Genomic DNA, 17772 nt, shown 5'->3' on the forward strand with positions numbered 1-17772 from the left:
AATTCGTTTAAATTTCAAGATCAGTCGATTTGACCATACGAGGTTGAATATTATGGAATAATATTAGATAAACTTCAGATTGATATTCACAGTGCGCTCTCGAAAGTTTATTTAGTGCTATGTACTCAATACCGAATTTATAATTCAAATTAAGATGATAACAACCCTCACCTCAAATAGGATGCAGCTAAGATACCTCAAATCCCTGGTCAGTCCTCAGGACGGCCAGGCCAAGGTGACCGCCTTTGCCTGGTCTCCAAACAACGCTAAACTAGCAGTCGTAACCGTCGACAAAGTAGTCCTCATGTTTGACGACCACGGAGAAAAACGAGACAAATTCTCCACCAAAGCTTCAGATCCCAACAACATCAAGAAACAATACCAAGTCAAGGCACTGGCTTTCTCACCAGACTCCACTCGAATAGCAGTCGGGCAAACAGACGACATTGTCTTTGTCTACAAGATAGGGGAGGAATGGGGAGAAAGGAAGACGATCTGCAACAAGTTTATCCAGGAGTCAGCTGTGACCGCCATGGTCTGGCCTCCTGATCAACCTGCCTTTATTATTGGTCTAGCTAGCGGCAAGATCAGGCTGTGTAACGTCAGGACCAACAAATCTCAGCCACTTTATGGAACTGACAGCTGTGTGGTGGCACTTGCTGCTAAGTTAGTGGTTTTACTTACTTTTATATTTGGTTGGGAAGTTTAATGAATAGAGTTTATAAATCCTACCAGTTCGATTGCAATTATTAATCTATTTTAACATTTTATTGTCTCAAGAGATTAACGATTACCTACACTTCAGTCCATCGAACAAGGCAATAATCAGTGGTCACGCAGACGGTGCGATACTGAGATATTTCTTTGATAACGAGGGTACAGGTCTGAGCCACGGGCAGATTGTGAAGCACTCCTGTGCTCCGTATGCTTTAGCTTGGGGCAGTTCTATTGTGGCTGCTGGATGTGATAAGCGGATCATCATGTACTCTGCTGATGGTAGGCTATGATGTTATCAACTAGCTTATATCAAGCAGATATCATGATGCTGTTTAAAGTTATTTTCACTGGATTTTATCACTTACTTCCCAATTTCTGTTACATATTTGGTTGTCGAGCTTGTCTATAATAAACATTCCACTAGGAGTACTTGCTACTCAATACCAACACTTTATCCCTCCCCAGGAAAAATAACCCAACAGTTCGACTACTCAAAAGATCTAGAAGAGAAAGAATTCACAGTGGCAGCTAACAGTCCCAGCGGTCACTCTCTGGTTTTAGGAAGCTTTAACAGACTCCGAGTTTTTAACTGGGCTCCAAGGAAGATGGTTTGGGAGGAAGGGACTCCTAAAAACATTCCCAACTTGTACACCATCACCGCTCTTAGCTGGAAAAAGGACGGCTCTCGACTTATTTGCGTGAGTTTCTTGCTGAAATAAATGATCAGTTATGTCCTTGAAACTGTCACTGATCGTCAGGTCAGAGAGATACGGTGTTTTTATATCAGATGTTTCGAGGATTTCAGAAAGAAACAATTTGTAATTTGTAATTTGTAATTTTGCAGGGTTCACTGTGTGGTGCGGTTGATTTGTTCGACTGTTGTCTACGCAGAACAATCTACAAGAACAAGTTTGAGATGACCTACGTGGGGCTATCCCAAGTTATTGTGAAGAATTTGCAGACTGGTACGAGGGTGGTGGTTAAATCTCATTATTCTTATGAGATACAAAAGGTACAGAGGTTCATAAACGTTTAGATATCAGCTTTCTTTAAAATGTTTTGTAACTCAAAATCCATTCAGATCATAACTGAAACCGTGTTGTTTAGAATTGCCGAAATCTTAATCATTTGTTGCAGGTAAATATAATGGGTAACGACAAGTACATTGTAGCGTACACATCTGATACTCTTCTCCTTGGAGACCTCAAAACATTCCGCATAAGCGAGGTAAGACAAATGTTGAATTGCTTTTCAAGAAACAGAACTCTTGTTGTTGTTGTCCGAAGCCACTTTAATTTAATCCACCACTTAAACTGTTTTCACAATCCCTACATATAAAACATTTCCTTGTGTTTCAGATTGCCTGGTCAGCGACAGGAGGCAACGAGAAGTTCGTGTTTGATCACAATAACGTCTGTATGATCTTCAACGCCGGTGAACTTACTCTGGTACGAACACTTTAATTTTACAACTTTAGTTATGGGGGAAAAGTGATAATCATGCCTTATAACTTTATAAGAATAAAAATACCCAATATGGCCTTATGGCATGATTATCAATTGATCCAAGCAACCCTTACGATCTAAGCAACCCGTACGACTATTATTTACGAGCGACCTTTCTCATTTCATCTTAGTCATAAACGATCATAATATGTGATCATGTGATAACAAGCAAGCGACCGTAACTTTAACGTGTTCTTATGCTTGTTGAAATGTGTAATGATGAGCTACGTGCGTCTTGAGAAATGACAAAGTTGAAAATTAGCTTTTAAATAGAAAATGCTGTAATTTCGCTACCATGTTATAATGGTAACACGACTCCTGTCCGACAGCGACATCTGTCCGACAGCGACATCTGTCCGAATCAGGGTACCAGAAAAAAACGACATCTGTCCGAAATTGTGACCTAATTTCAATACGACACATTTCCAATTAGAGACATGATCTAAACTGTTACTTGCTAAATTGTATACGTAACATGTCCAATTTGAGATATGATCTGAGTTTACTACCACAGTTTATTTTCATTTGATGTCGATAAATTGGACAATATCACAGAATCAAATCTAAAGCATAGTCAAATTTCCGATAGCTTTAAGGAAATCCATAGGTTGCTGTAGTTGTCGTAATCATCTACAATTCTCTGAAGTTGTCGATCATAACGGATCCATTCGGGTGCACGTGGCTCAGGTAGTTCCCGCCCGTCTCTTTTGGTTTTCTTCACGTCTGTAAGGGCTTGTTCTGCTTTAAGGCAATCAAGGAACTTCCAAATTGTGGGCTTCGAGCAGGAGAGCATTGAATGGAATCCGTGATGCCAACCTTCTGCGATATTGGATGAGCGAGGAATCCTCATCTGTGCAGCTTCGTGTTGATTCCACATGTGGGGAGCGAAGTTAGGATTGGTGGTTGATGTCCCGATCCAAGTGATTTCGTAGTATGAAGCAAACTCAGCCATGTCTATAGGAAGGAGGGGCTTCAGGTGTCTACAGATTCGAGGGACGTCAGTCTCGGGTACGTAGGCAATCGCTCCAGTCATCGCGAAAGAATCCCGAACAGGAGAGTTTGGAGTCAGGTACTCCTCCCAGATGTCCATACTGCTGTCCTATATGTACTCATGTCCTGTGATGTGATCGACAGCTTGTTAGGGTACGGCTAGCACGATCCTGTTCTCAACTAGTCAATCACGTATCGATGGATCACATCAGCTTTAGAACGTCACGAGATTACCCGTGAGCTTGTGAAATACGAATGTGAACCGAAATGACAATATGATCCGAAATTCGGACAGATGTCGCCAAAAACGACTCCTGTCCGACAGCGACATCTGTCCGAAATCCCTAATTCAGCTGTCGGACAGATGTCGCTGTCGGACAGATGTCGCCCAATCTGTTATAATATATCAGCCTGGAAAACGACCAATTCTAAATAAATTCCTACTTCTCAATCCAGTTTCGCTTATACATTTAAATGAAAATAACTCTGAACAATTGACGTTAGGTGGAATACGGAACCAACGATATCCTGGGCTCGGTAAGAACAGAGTTCATGTCACCTCATTTGGTGAGTGTGAGGATAAACGAGAGAAGGCTGAAGGGTGGAGAGGATAACAAGAAGATAGCTTATCTGGTGGATCTCAAAACCATATCTATTGGTATGTTATCATATACAGGAACATGGTATTCGATAAATGAACATATTATTGTCCATGCGATGAATTCTGTTAGAGTTTAAGCTTATATCCCTTATACCTTATAAGCTTATAGTCTCTTCTCTAACAAACTCCTCTGCTTACAGTTGATCTGATATTCGGGGTAACACTGGCTACCATTTCTCACGACACAAGAATTGACTGGATAGAATTGAACGAGACGAGCAGAAAGATGCTGTTTAGAGATAAGAAGTTGAGACTTCACTTGTTGGATGTTGAGACCCAGGCTAGGACTACTCTCCTCAACTACTGCTCTTACGTTCAGGTGGGATATTTATCGTATTTGAGGATTATTTTTAGATTAACGAGCAAGATATACCGTTTAATCAAAAGCTGGAGATGACTTGATAATCTACTGGTAAAATCTAACAATTTTGAGATAAAACATCCTCCACTCGATACGTAATTGAAACAGAACAATACAATAATAATATAGCACAGGACTAACACAGAACTAACACAGAACTAACACAGAACAACATTTCAGTGGGTCCCAATGAGTGACGTTTGTGTAGCACAAAACAGATCCAACTTATGTGTCTGGTACAACATTGACTGTCCTGAGAGAGTTACCATGGTAACCATCAAGGGGGACATTGAGGAGATCGAGCGGACTGATGGCAAAACGGAGGTAAACCATACATTTATAGAGAATAATTGTTGTTGGTATGCTCTTCAGTAAAAACTGATGATAAGATAAATTGACCTACAATTCTTGGCTGCATTTAGCATTTTATATTCATTGCTTTCAATTCATCAGGAAATATTGTATTAATTGATGTCTAATTATCTAATTGATACCAGGTAGTTGTTAACGAAGGAGTAACTACAATTAGCTACACCCTCGACGAGGGACTCATCGAGTTTGGGACTGCTATTGATGATAAAGACTACAGTAGGTGAGTGAACTCTGAATGATTATCTGTTATTCCTTATAATCACAGTTTGTGTTATGTGTCACAGTTTATTTTATTCTTGTACATTAGACAAGTAGAGAATAAGAGAAAACTAAAAAAGTAGAGAAATCTTTTCAAAAAAGTGTATCTAATAACAATATCCACCCCAGAGCTGTGTTGTACCTGGAAACCCTTGAATTGACCCCGGAAACGGAGGCCATGTGGAAAACCCTGTCCCAACTGAGTCTAGAATCAGAACAACTGCACATCGCGGAGCGGTGCTACGCAGCGCTGGGCAACGTCAGCAGAGTGCGCTACATTAGGAGCTTAAGAACAATGTCTGAGACGAACGAGGGGCAGTTCAGAGTGAAAGCCAAGTTAGCAGTGCTGGACAAGCAGTTCAAGGTAGCTGAGGCGCTGTACCTGGAGCAGGGGTATGTGGACGATGCGATGGAGATGTACCAGGAACTGCACAAGTGGGATGATGCACTGCGCATTGCGGAGAGTAAGAACCATCCTGAGGTTGAGTTGTTGAGAAGGAACTACTTCCAGTGGCTGACTGATACTCAGCAGGAAGAGCAGGCAGGACAGGTTTGTTAGTTTTAAGATATTTTAGTAATAACATATTAGGACACATCCTTTTTCTTTTTTAGAACAAAAAGGACTTCGCAACCATATTGGTCTTCACTTTTCCTACTAATTTCTGCTTTCTCTATTATTATTAGCCTCTGATGAACAGCGAACACACTAACAATTCAAACCTAATCTCAGTTGTTAGAGAAAGAAGGTGACTTCATGGGTGCCCTACAAATGTACATTAAAGCTGGACTTCCTGCAAAAGCAGCCAGGATCGCAATAGCACATCCTGATATCTCTTCCCAAACTGAAATTATTGAAAGGATAGCATCTCAACTCGTCAAAGGAGGACTTTATGAACGGGTATTGGATTATAGTGCTGCTACTTCTTTTAAGACATTATTGAATTGTGTTTTCATAAAGAGTGAAGACTGCTTCTTAAAAATAATTTTTTATTCAGGTTCAATATTATTTAGGGTTTACCTTCACATATTCTGACATCAGTGTTCTTTTAGGCAGGTGACTTGTTCGAGAAAATAGACCAGAATCAACGAGCTCTAGAATCATTCCGTCAAGGCAAAGCATTCAGACGAGCTGTAGAATTGGCAAGATTTGTATTCCCGAAAGAGGTTATAGCACTTGAAGAGGAATGGGGCGATCATTTAGCGAGTCAGCAGCAAATGGACGCTGCAATCAGTCACTACATTGAATCTGGGTAAGATGATTTGTTCGATTAGTCCGATTTAGTCATCCAATTTAGGACCTATCTCAAAAAACTATTATTGTTGCTGCGATATTTTGAAATAAGAATTTGAAATTGCAGTTTTCGAATCTATTCTTGTGGCAAAATTTGTGACAAAGACAAACGGTACCACATTTATGTAACGCGCGACGACAAAGATTTGTAAAAACTAAACGTTTTGACTTCGCAGTGTGATATGAAAACAATAAAAAATTGCGCGCCTTTTGTTTTATATTTATGCATATTATGTTTGCATGACAAAATAAACCGGCAAATGAAATTGTAACAACCTTCCAGAATTTGGATGACTGACAAATCTTGTTTCATCAGGAAGTCGATAAAAGCGATCGAAGCAGCGATACATTCGAGACAATGGGCTAAGGTTATCCAGATCGTAGAGGCGCAAGAAGAGTCGGTTGCTAGGAAATATTACAAAGTCATAGCTGATCACTATGCTCATGTCGGAGAACTTGCTACTGCTGAGAGGTTGAATTTTAGTTGAATTTTAGTTGTACAAATATAAAGCACGAAATTTGAGTTGTGAACTTCAAATCTGTTACTATACATCAGGATTTGAACTTTGATAATCCCGAAAAGACCTGATATTTCATATATTCACTATTAACTGGAGCTACATACAGGTACTACTCACGAGGGGACACGCCCGAGAGTGCAGTGGACATGTACATATCCCAGAACGAGTGGGAGGCGGCTCACAAAGTGGCGATGACTTGCATGAAGCAGGAGGAGATAGCAGTGCTTTACATTACACACGCTCAGGATATGGAGGCAAAGGGCAGATACAAGGAGGCTGAGAAGTGAGATGGAATTTTAAATTGTTAACAATATCTGTTTTTGGGGCGGGCTTTATCATATTTCATTCAGAAGGGCCAAATAAATCCACAAAAATCAACGTATCTTCGACTTCAACTTTCTATCATAAATTGACAATAATCTATCAATATCACCAGGTTATATTTGACGGTAAAGGAACCTGACCTAGCTATCAACATGTACAAGAAACTGAGGCAGTACGACAACATGATACGCCTCGTCTCCATCTACCATCATGATCTACTTAACGACACTCATCTACATCTCGGAAAAGTAGGTTTTATTTGGTGCAGACTCAAAAAAAGAGAGGGTTTTAACATTACAAATACAGTAGCAAGTTCACATCATCACAAAATAGCACAAGATGAATATAAACAAACAAAACATAACAATCCAATAAATTAATTGCGACAGAAACCGATCGAATATAGCGTTCAAAGAAAATATTCTCGAGCCACGACAGGTCTTAAGTAATCACGTGTTAGTCCAATAAAATGATATAATTTACATTGCCAACTTTCTCTTTAAGAGTTTATTAATCCTCATGTAGGTATTGCATAATGGTAGCACTAATAAAAGACTCCTCCATCATGTGTTGGTAAATATTCTGAGCATAAATCTCGTCGTACAAAATTACACTAGCGTGGGGCACCGCTGCTACATTGATGATTTTGTTAACGAAGGAGCTGCTGGTAAAGCGAGTTTCTCCCCCACCAATCGCCAGCTTCGTTCGGAGAATATTATTTCCGGCTTCTTTATCTTTAATAACAGCAGCAGAGATCTGACCCAACTTGAAGTTTCCCAGCCACACAACTGTCCGCTGAATCCTGGCTTTGTAGACCATCTCCGCTTCCTCCTGGGTTGGGAGAGAGGTTTATGATTTTTCTTTTCTGGAAACTGAGTGACTTAGATAACGTAGTAGTGTCTATGAGTCGCATTTATTGACATACAATAATCGCTACACATTGAGGAAGACGATATCATTTGGATATTATAGAGACTTCCTAAGGAATCAGGAACGAATCTGTTTTTAGATTGGAAATACGCACCTGATTAGTGTTTAATAATTAGTAATTAGGTTCCATAAAAGAAAAACTTTGCATATGTATTACCTCGTATTCACAGATGTGAGGGTTGCCTCCCTTGATGCAAATATTTTCATTAAATATCATCTCCATTCGTTGAGACGTAGTGTTCGCTGTTACTACTAATCGTCTTACATCCCCATGAGACAAACTCCTGGGTGAACACGACGTTATGTAGGGTTATTGAATAATCGATATTTAAGTAGAGAATCCCTTATTTAAGTTAGAGCGAATTTTTTAACAGCACACCAACCCTCTCCTGAATTTGTGGAAGTGTTGTTTTCCGTGCTGAGATCTGAGTTTGTGGTGCTGTTTCCTCTGTTTATCACCCGGAGCTTTCTTCTGTTTATCACCCGGAGCTTTAGTTAGTTTGGATCCTGTTTGATCCGTCTCGGGCTGTTTTTGTTTACTTCTCGATCTCTGTGCCTCTCGTGGAGACTCTGAGGGAGACTATAATCATATTCAATATTCATGTTAATCTTCAGACTCCATTTAAGCATGAATATCACGATATCTATCCTCATTATATAAACCATATAATATCCCAATGTAACAGTATGATGATTGCATAGCATTTGCATGAAATCTTACAAACGATGTACCTATCCAATAAGACATTTCGTTATCCTCTGGATGCAGCCATCTGAATTTCGCAGAGCAGTTGATATATCTGAAGTTGTGGAGTGTGTTAATTTATGAGTTGGAAGCGTTTTATTTTTCGGTCACACCTCAATCCAATAATTGATAATTCTAAAACTATGCCAGAGTGAGCATTTGTACATCTGTATTACTTGTTGAAGTTATTGACATCCTGTGCAGTGAGATCCCCGATATTTACATCTATTGTCATTAACCAGCTTCCATCTGTGTCCTGTTTCATATCCCGCCGCAATTCTAGCAGGAAAAAGCTCATGTTAGCTTACATCAGGATTTAGAAAAATTTACCCGGCTAAAAGTTGAAAGGTGGTCGAGTAAGGAACTTCTAATTATCTTAAAATGCAATAAACTGTCCATGACTGTTCAGCTGTTTCATAAACCTAATATTAATAGTCTTCTTATGACACCACAGTTAAAATACCTGTGAATTCTACCAGAACCTTGCTTTATTATTTTACCTTGTCGTCGAAAAGTATTGAGAGCATCTACAGAGATTTCAAACATAGTTTCGTTAACTTCGGAGAGATCCTCACATACGGCATCGTCTGGGCTGGTGGAAATATGTTAGTTATACATTATACAATATACGACATACGTATAATACAAATGTAGGATCCCAGGAAGTTGAATAACATGTTCACACGAATAACACAAAGCAAAAGTCTTACTTGTAGAGGGAACTTTCGAGACGATGACTGCTAATCTCATAAGCAAGAACCACAAGAATCGCCACCCCTCCCACAACTGCCTTACACAAATAATTAAGATTCCTTTTCTTGGAGTACCTGCTCTTAAAACGGTCAACGTACTCCTTAACGTTCTGCCCTATCTTCAATTTAACTGAGTCAATATTGCTCAGTTCCCCTTCTTCTTCCTTTTTCTTCTCAGCCGCAACAGGCATCTTCTCCGATCTTTGAATTTCCGGTGTTAAGAGTTGACTGAAAAAAAAAAACAAACTAAAAGAATTAACAGAGTATCACTAAGTTTAGCATTCTGTATAATTGTACATATTTGGTTTAGGTATAGCTTAAATGCTCCCACGCAATATTAGGCTTACATCACCTCTGAGGATTTAATTTGTCAATAACTTAATAGGGAATTAGTAACTTTTTGCCCCAAGTGCGCCCCAGGAATTTCAATTTTGTGCCCCGAGTGTGCCCCAAGTGTGCCTAGCTAGATTACCAACTGGCCACTTAATAGCACACAAACATTTGGTGCCTGCTTATCACTTATCAGTAACAAATATTCTAACAGCCCATCCTGCCCAGGAACTGGAAGGCGAAGCACAGTTCAAAGCTGCAGAGAAGAACTACATTGAGGGAAAGGACTGGAAGAGTTGTGTAAACATGTACCGAGTAGCCGACATGTGGGACGACGCTTTCAGAGTTGCTAAGCAACATGGCGGGGCTAACGCCGCCAAACAGGTAAATTTTAGAGTTGCTAAGCAACATGGCGGGGCTAACGCTGCCAAAAAGGTAAATTTTAGAGTTGCTAAGCAACATGGCGGCCGGCGGGGCTAATAAAGGAACTGATTCACTTTAAATTGATGTTACATGTATTATCGCATTATACCTGATCAGTTTGTCAATTTCAGGTTGCATATGTATGGAGTAAGACACTTGGTGGAGACTCCGCTATCAGACTGCTCCTGAAACTGGGTCTCTTGGAACAGTGCATTGACTACGCAGCTGAGTCGGGGTCAGTTCTAACAGATTCTCTCACTTTCTCTTTCTGTTGCTCCACAGAATTCATGGCTCATATTTGAGACCTGACTTTCAAGAAATGGCTATTATTTATTAATTGTCGTTGGTCAATCCTATGTTCTATATTCTGAAGAATCTTCATGAAATCTATTTATGGTTCAAAGTGGTATTGAATGGCGAACACGATGCATCGTGATGTTAAGTTTGTTTTCGTGATGTGAAATAATGCAATGTTTCACACCACTCTTAGCCGTGAGTAGTAGTAACTGTACATTTGTTCAGAGCGTTCCCGTACGCGTTTGAGTTGTGCAAACATCAAAGTATGACGGACAAGCTCCCCGACTTGAATCTAAAACAAGCGATGCACCTTGAAGACGAGGGTTAGTTTATTTAAAACTGCTGATATTTTATTATTATTTTATTGCGAGGTTTCTCTTTACAATCACTGAAATAATTATCATGCTATTCTCCAACTTTTACTGAAAATCAGTTTTACTTGTAACTGGTGTGCAAAAACAGTTTATCCGTTCAGGTAAGTTTGCTGAAGCAGAAACCTCGTTTATCAAGGCGAGTAGACCCAAGGAAGCCGTGCTGATGTATGTGCACTGCCAAGATTGGGACTCTGCTCAAAGGATAGCTGAAGCTCATGACCCTGCCTCTGTTCCTGATGTTCTGGTTGGGCAGGTAGCTACAATAACTTGCTCTATAAATAACATGCTCTATAAATAACTTGCTCTATTAATAACATGCTCTATAAATAACATGCTCTATAAATAACTTGCTCTATAAATGTCGCCCTGATTTTACACTTGGTCCAAGATTTGTTTCGTGCTCAAAATTCTTTGTTATCTGAGGCTGATTAAAGATTATCCTCAGGCCCGAGTAGCGTTTGAGAGCAAAGAGTTCGGAAAAGCAGAAACGTTCCTGCTGCGAGCAGAGCGACCTGAACTTGCTGTGAAGTTCTACAAAGACAGCGCCCATTGGGAGGATGCACTGAGACTGACTCAAGAATACCTGCCTCACAAGTTACAGCTGATACAGGATGAATATGAGAGCTATCTTGCCTCTACTAGCGGGTAAATGCCTTTCAGCTTTACAATTAAAATTATTTTATAATGCTTTTGGAAACGAAGGGAAACACACAACGTAAGGCTTGAAATCTTCGTAAAACTACATCATTTGAGCCTGTAAAAACATGTAACTTTAAGATAAGCACTCTATCAAGTAAAATTCATATAATATAATGAATAATCATCATAGTTTATTAACTCAAACGTAAAAATTGCAACAAAGGCAAAATTTAATCAGTTAAAATTCGTAGCATGTAAGTAATTATGGTTGGGGTACAACTCCACTCGGAAAATTATAGTATAGTGGTATAGTATGAAACAAACTAAACACTTTAGTAATATAAAGCTGATAAGCAGTGACTAGAACTGCTTATCAAACAAAAATGCACTAATCGATCTTAAAACTGCTGTGTCCCATCACTGTAAATTGATAACGCTAAGAAATCTCGTTAAAGTAGTACAACGATAACACTAAAAGCACAATATTATCTCTTCTACATACCAGCTTTATTTGTAAACACGACCAAATGTATCAAATGATCCAGGTTGTAAGTATAAACTACAAAAAAATTATTTTATACATTCGTCCGATCATAGATAGCCTAATAGTTAAAATAGAAATAAGAGTTCTGAAGTTGTCACCGTGCTAGAATCTTAATCCCTTAATCCCCAACAGAGGAGGAGAGGACATGTTGACTCCAGCTAAAACTTGGGAAGCGAACGGTGATTATTCTCGAGCTATTGATGCTTATCTCAAGATGACAGTAATGCAGACCACCGACTATGCTCTTTTGGAGGAGGTTTGTAGATTGTTATATTTTGTTGAGTGGTGGGTGGGTCTGCCTCAAAAGAGGTTTCAGGACACTTTTCTTGTTCACCGTTCAATCTTTTTGAAATTTGGAGCTTTGTTGATTATAACGAAGAACTGTAAAGAGCACAAAGTCAAAAGAATACTACATAGTGAATTTGTAAATACACAAATATAACTTTCCGAAGAATTTGTACATGTTCAACTTGGTTTGTAACGGTAATACTTTTATTTCTCCCAATATGTATAATGTAAACCAAGATACGGGTAACCTGGTCACCCGACCAGTATGATGCAACTCATGGTTATGTTTGGGCTGAGTAGTTCTCATTGATTGTTGTGTTTAGTGTTACGTCAGAGAGGAAAATAAACCAATTGTGGAAATATAATTGTTCGTCTATATTTATGAAATCTGTGAAGTTCTGTTAGATGCTGGGAAATATCACGTTAATAATCTTTAGCATATTTTGACGAGAATTGAGATACCTCACTCATAATTAAATATTTTAAAAACAGTGTTTACCCTTATCTTAGCAGTGAAGCAGTGAGTAATAACAGATGTTAAATATCATTAACAATCTATGATTAACGAACTAAAGAAAGATATAAATTTCCTTTCATATTGCAATATGCAACTAAAATTATTTGGCCATGCAAAACTAAAAGTCAAATCAGGAGGTTTAGCTACGGTAAAAATAATCACTGATATTAATTTTAAAATATATTAATACAAGATTTTTGAAGATCTACAATACGTCTTATGTTTATGAATGCAAGATAGCCTATTTAGCAACCTAACGCCAGGGAGTCTGTGCTTGAAGGTGTACTTCCTTGTGGGACTAATTTTGGTGCTGTTTCGTAATTCAACGGTTATTCAATTTTTGAATGCAATTGTGAAAGGACTTAATAATATAAGGTGATAGTATGTTTATTCAGTTTATAATAAGAAATTCGAGTCTATTGTCATTTGTTTCCACGGTGTAAGAGTGTCCGAACTAATTCAATAGTCTGAGTCCAGAGCGATGGTCTTCCCAGATCCCTCCAAAAGTTTCTGTCTACACGTCTGATGAAGTTTTGTTGCTTTTCAGCGTAACAGATTTCGTTTGAGCTCTCAAATCGCCTTTACTCTGCTGGATCGCTGACTTTGAGTTGCACAACTCACCCGTTTTCAGTGAAGATAAAGTGGTTGCCTTGAGTCCACATCCTCCTTTTATCCACTCTCTGAAGTTTCCAAATCTCATCCAATAAATTATCGGGTTAGCACTTGCGTTCAGACTTGTACTGAGAAGAGCTGTGAAATTCCAGGCGTAGAAGTACATCACAGGAGAGCTGTAGAAGGGTCCAGGGTACTTGTAACGATAAATCGTTATAAGATACAGGATGTAGTTCAGGAAGAGTGGAATGTTGGATACGATGTAAAGAAGAGTAACCAAGATAATGGTCAATGTGATCTGGTTTCTTTTCTTCTTCACAGCTGCTCGACTTTGCTTCGCAAGTTTGGTCAGCCCAGGCTTGTCTTTCCTCGAAGAAAGGATCTTGTAAGATGCAATTATGCAACTAACAGTTACCGGAAGGACCGGGCATGCAAGAAAGATGGTATCCAAGGTATTGTCAATTTCATCCCAAACTTGAGTCATGTTCTCCCAGGTATTGATTCAACCCAGCAATAGCCACCTTCCCAGTGGTAGGTTATCTGGACCAGCTTGACAAAAGGTGGAATTGCGAAGAAACATGCCATGGACACAACAAGTACAGTAATGAGGCTCAAAACTAATCTTTGACTGACTTTTCGCAGGGGAAAGAGAAGGATGTACGTTCTACTAAGTGAAAGTGTAGCAACTAGAAAGACAGATATTCTTTGAGACATCTTGAAGAGGATATGCTGGGTTGGGCAGAAATCTGGTAGCCAAACATCTCTGTATCTTACCATGGTCATACCATAGTTCAAGGTGAGCAGTGAAATGAATGCATCATTCACAGTGGTCAATATGTAAAGGTGATTGTTCAGCTCAGAAGATCGCAGGCGCTGTTTCACAAAGAAGCAGAGAGCTAAAATGTTGCTCGGGAGTCCACATGCAAAGCAGGTCAGATATATTGTCCCGACTGTAAGATCTGCACTCTTGTAGTGCTCAAAGAACTCTGTCTTATTGTACATTCTGGTGCTGTGACTGTTTTAAAGTAATTAGTTATTTGTTTTTCGATAAGCTGTCTGCAAGTACAAAAAAAACAATCGAAAAATGAGGAAGAAAAAAAGAAACGGATTTAAAAAAAACTTTTTTTGACAAACAAAAAGCGGGCGTAAAAAATAAAACTCCTAAAAGTATGTTAAAGATTATTAACAACAAACAAAAATACAACAACAATTATTATTAACAATCAACATTATATTCCTCCCTGACGACACACAACCCGACATGAAACATCAATCAACTAGAAGTACTCAATCCAAACATAACCATGAGTTGCCTCATACAAGTCGGGCAACCAAGATATCTATAAAAAACGAGAAAGTGTATCGATAAACCAAGTTGAACAAAGCTAAATATAGATAATCATTTCGCAACATTTATAAAGTGGTTTCATCAAATTGGATCCACAGAACGTCAAATTAGAAGATTAAGGTACTGTAAAACCATTACTTTGTACGAAAAATTTATTTTTGAATATATAAATATTCTTAAAGAAAAATTCTAATACAGTGCGTCTGATCTCTTTTCAGGGGCTAACTTTTCTTCTCCTAGGTTTGGTACAAAGCCCTGGAACTGGCTCTGAAGTTTGTGCCAATGAAAGCAAGTCACGTGGGTACAACAGTAGCAGAACGGCTGGCTGAGATCTCCAGGTTCGAGAGTGCGGGCGAGGCGTATCTGTCAATCGAGCGGTACAAGGAGAGTATTGACGCGTTTATACTGGGGGACAAGTGGGACAGGGCTCGAGCAGTGGCGAGGGAGCACGCTCCACAGTTCGAACACAGGGTGGAGGAGGAGTACGTGGAGAGTTTGAAGAGAGGAGGCAAGGCCGAGGAGCTTGCCAATGTGGATGTAATAGCGGGGTTAGATCTGTTAGCGAACAGGGGACAGTGGGCAAAGTGTCTACAGACAGCAGAAAACGAGGTAAGATATTATTTTAAATCAGTTGTTTTCTACCATTGCTAATCCTTTAGTCGAACATTAGTCCTACTCGGACTAGAGATTATGAAGTTGTCAGTAGAATCTGGTGTATAATACGGCTATCACCAGGGCAAAGAAGTTCTGAACAAGTACGTGGCTCTGTACGCAGCTCAGTTGTTACAAGACGGACAACCCATCCAGGCACTTGGAGTCTTCACTCAATACGGAACTTCTGATAACACTGCAAATTTCAACCTTTACAGGTACAATTTCCTTCCTCGTTTGTAGTATCATGCAGATTGCAGATAAACCAATCTCGTACATGCACATCTTCAACTTGTGTAATATGTATACTAGAATCTGAGTAAAATCTCTGTGCTTACTGATTTTTCTTATTATGTTAATTGTGGTTTCGGTTAGAGTTTCATGTTTTATAATGTATTTCCTTGTTTAGGAGGTTGTGTAACGACTTGTTCCTGACAGAATCCTTTAGTTCCCTCACAGCTTTTAAAACATGGTCTGCTCTCAGAGACGTTCTCGCAGCTCTCGTGAGTCAGATTCATTCACTGAAACAGTATTAAACATGTCATCCTCAGTAAAACTGAGTTATATGTTCATTACAAACTAGTCTGCCCGCTTTACTACGTCACCAGAAGGCCCTATAAAACATAAATCTACTCTCAGGTTGAGAAGTTACCTCAAAACAAGGAGTTCTTCTCGCTGCTCCAATGTGCTCACCTTCTCTCTGTCAGGACCAGCTCTGCTGGACACAAACAACTATTCGAGATTGGCGCTAAGTCTGCTGTAAGTTAACGTTTCACAAATAAATCTAAATTGTATAAATGTAAGATGCTCATGTCTTGAAACACTGCATTTCTTCAGACAAATAAGGATATAGATCAGATCACCGTAATAAAAAACTCTTCCTGATCCCAGGTCTCACTTCTGCGCTACACGAACTACCTGATCCCAGACAAAGCTTTCTTCGAAGCTGGGATTGCATGCCGTGCTATCGGCTGGAACAACATGGCGTTTGTTTTCCTTAACAGGTTCCTGGACATTTGTGATGCGATTGAGGACGGAAGCACTGATATGTTGGACCATAGTGATTTCAGCGATACAGATATTCCTTACGATATCGTTCTGCCAGAGGACTACTCCATAACTGTAAGTGTGGCCACTGATTGGCCTCATCTGTGTTATAATTAAACTCGTTAAAGTTCAAAATTTGTCAAAAAGTAATAACGACCCCTTGAAAAGCGTCACTCCAACCGCTGCCTTTCCGTTCTGACAATAACATTGTTTGTTTCTGTGCAGGAGGAGGACCGTGAGGAAGCTAAAGAGTGGGTGTTAGCAGTATCCATGGATCAGAGAGTCCAGCAGGTCCTGAACACGGACGAGAGGGGTTGTTATGAGGGGTCACTACTGAATGTTCACAACAATGTCACATCTCCTCAGTGCATTCTTACTGGTTAGTTCCATTGTATTATCCTTTATACTTTTACATTTCATTTTTTTCAGAGTTCATTTCTAAACCTATTCATACTATAGACTTTACAGTTTGTTCTGTTTCCAATGGTAATTTATGATATTTTAAATAAAACTGTATAATTACAGGTTATCCCGTGCTAAGAGGAGAGGTAGTGTTCAAGAATACCAGCAGTGTAGCTAACAAGGATGATTGGAATGTGTATGTGATGGCTAGGAAGGTGTCACACAGTGTGGAATGTCAGGACGTTCTCACTTATCTGCAGACTTCTACGGGAGCTCCAGCAAATCCCTCTTATTCTTTCAACTAACACCTCGTAATCCTTCAACTAACTCTTCCTCCTCCTTCAACTAATCGTAACTTTCATAAATTGTCAGTAAATTTAATGAACGAACAAATTTTTAGCACCTTAAAATTGGAATTACAATCAAAACACGTTTCATAAATCATTATCAACATTATCAAATGGAAGTCGTATAATCAATGCTACATTTATCTCACTTATGACATACGTTTTAACTTTAAACTATATCATGCTAGATGGTGAATATGTCAGTTATAATGAGTATTTAAACTCTGTTTTTGTTTATAGCTTTTTGCTGTACAATGTACAAAATGAATGACCCTTGTTTTACTTAGAAGAGGAAATTGTAGTTGACACGCGTGCAATCACCAGCTAGGATTCACATTACAAGACTTATTTTCATCCAACACAAAAAACTTTAAAGTTTTGGAGTGTGTCAACTATTCTGCTTTACACTATATATAATTGAATTTAAATAAGGTTGAAACTGAAATTGAGTCAACATAAAGAAGGTTAGGGAAAATCGACTAAAACTGTTGGTGGAACCCTAAAGATCATTCGATTCTCTTATCAG

The 17772-nt window shown here is 39.1% G+C and overlaps 3 protein-coding genes across 3 annotated transcripts in view; 1 reads left to right on the plus strand and 2 right to left on the minus strand.

Moving 5' to 3' along the window:
- The window catches only part of LOC134815924 (stomatin-like protein stl-1), a 40409-nt gene that overhangs the window by 18663 nt on the left and 3974 nt on the right, over positions 1-17772 (minus strand). The gene's annotated exons all lie outside the window — the stretch shown is intronic.
- On the plus strand, positions 182-17514 carry LOC134815921 (intraflagellar transport protein 172 homolog). Its single transcript, XM_063824529.1, has 29 exons — positions 182-666; positions 806-996; positions 1183-1415; positions 1562-1729; positions 1855-1944; positions 2076-2165; positions 3717-3870; positions 4014-4192; positions 4415-4558; positions 4732-4826; positions 4994-5414; positions 5595-5762; positions 5915-6114; positions 6472-6627; positions 6783-6959; positions 7113-7248; positions 9986-10141; positions 10312-10415; positions 10703-10800; positions 10953-11104; positions 11297-11496; positions 12167-12290; positions 15040-15408; positions 15535-15668; positions 15860-15953; positions 16090-16209; positions 16342-16572; positions 16723-16876; positions 17023-17514. Exons 1-29 carry the CDS (start codon positions 182-184, stop codon positions 17202-17204), a joined length of 5205 nt encoding a protein of 1734 aa, XP_063680599.1. The 3' UTR covers positions 17205-17514.
- On the minus strand, positions 7291-10491 carry LOC134815922 (uncharacterized). Its single transcript, XM_063824530.1, has 8 exons — positions 10290-10491; positions 9386-9655; positions 9176-9267; positions 8852-8954; positions 8663-8730; positions 8314-8500; positions 8088-8214; positions 7291-7831 (listed from the first exon to the last, which is right to left on the minus strand). Exons 1-8 carry the CDS (start codon positions 10316-10318, stop codon positions 7511-7513), a joined length of 1197 nt encoding a protein of 398 aa, XP_063680600.1. The 5' UTR covers positions 10319-10491; the 3' UTR covers positions 7291-7510.

The sequence above is a fragment of the Bolinopsis microptera genome, chromosome 5, assembly GCF_026151205.1.
Source record: "Bolinopsis microptera isolate Bmic1 chromosome 5, MBARI_Bmic_1.0, whole genome shotgun sequence".
Classification (NCBI taxonomy): domain Eukaryota; kingdom Metazoa; phylum Ctenophora; class Tentaculata; order Lobata; family Bolinopsidae; genus Bolinopsis; species Bolinopsis microptera.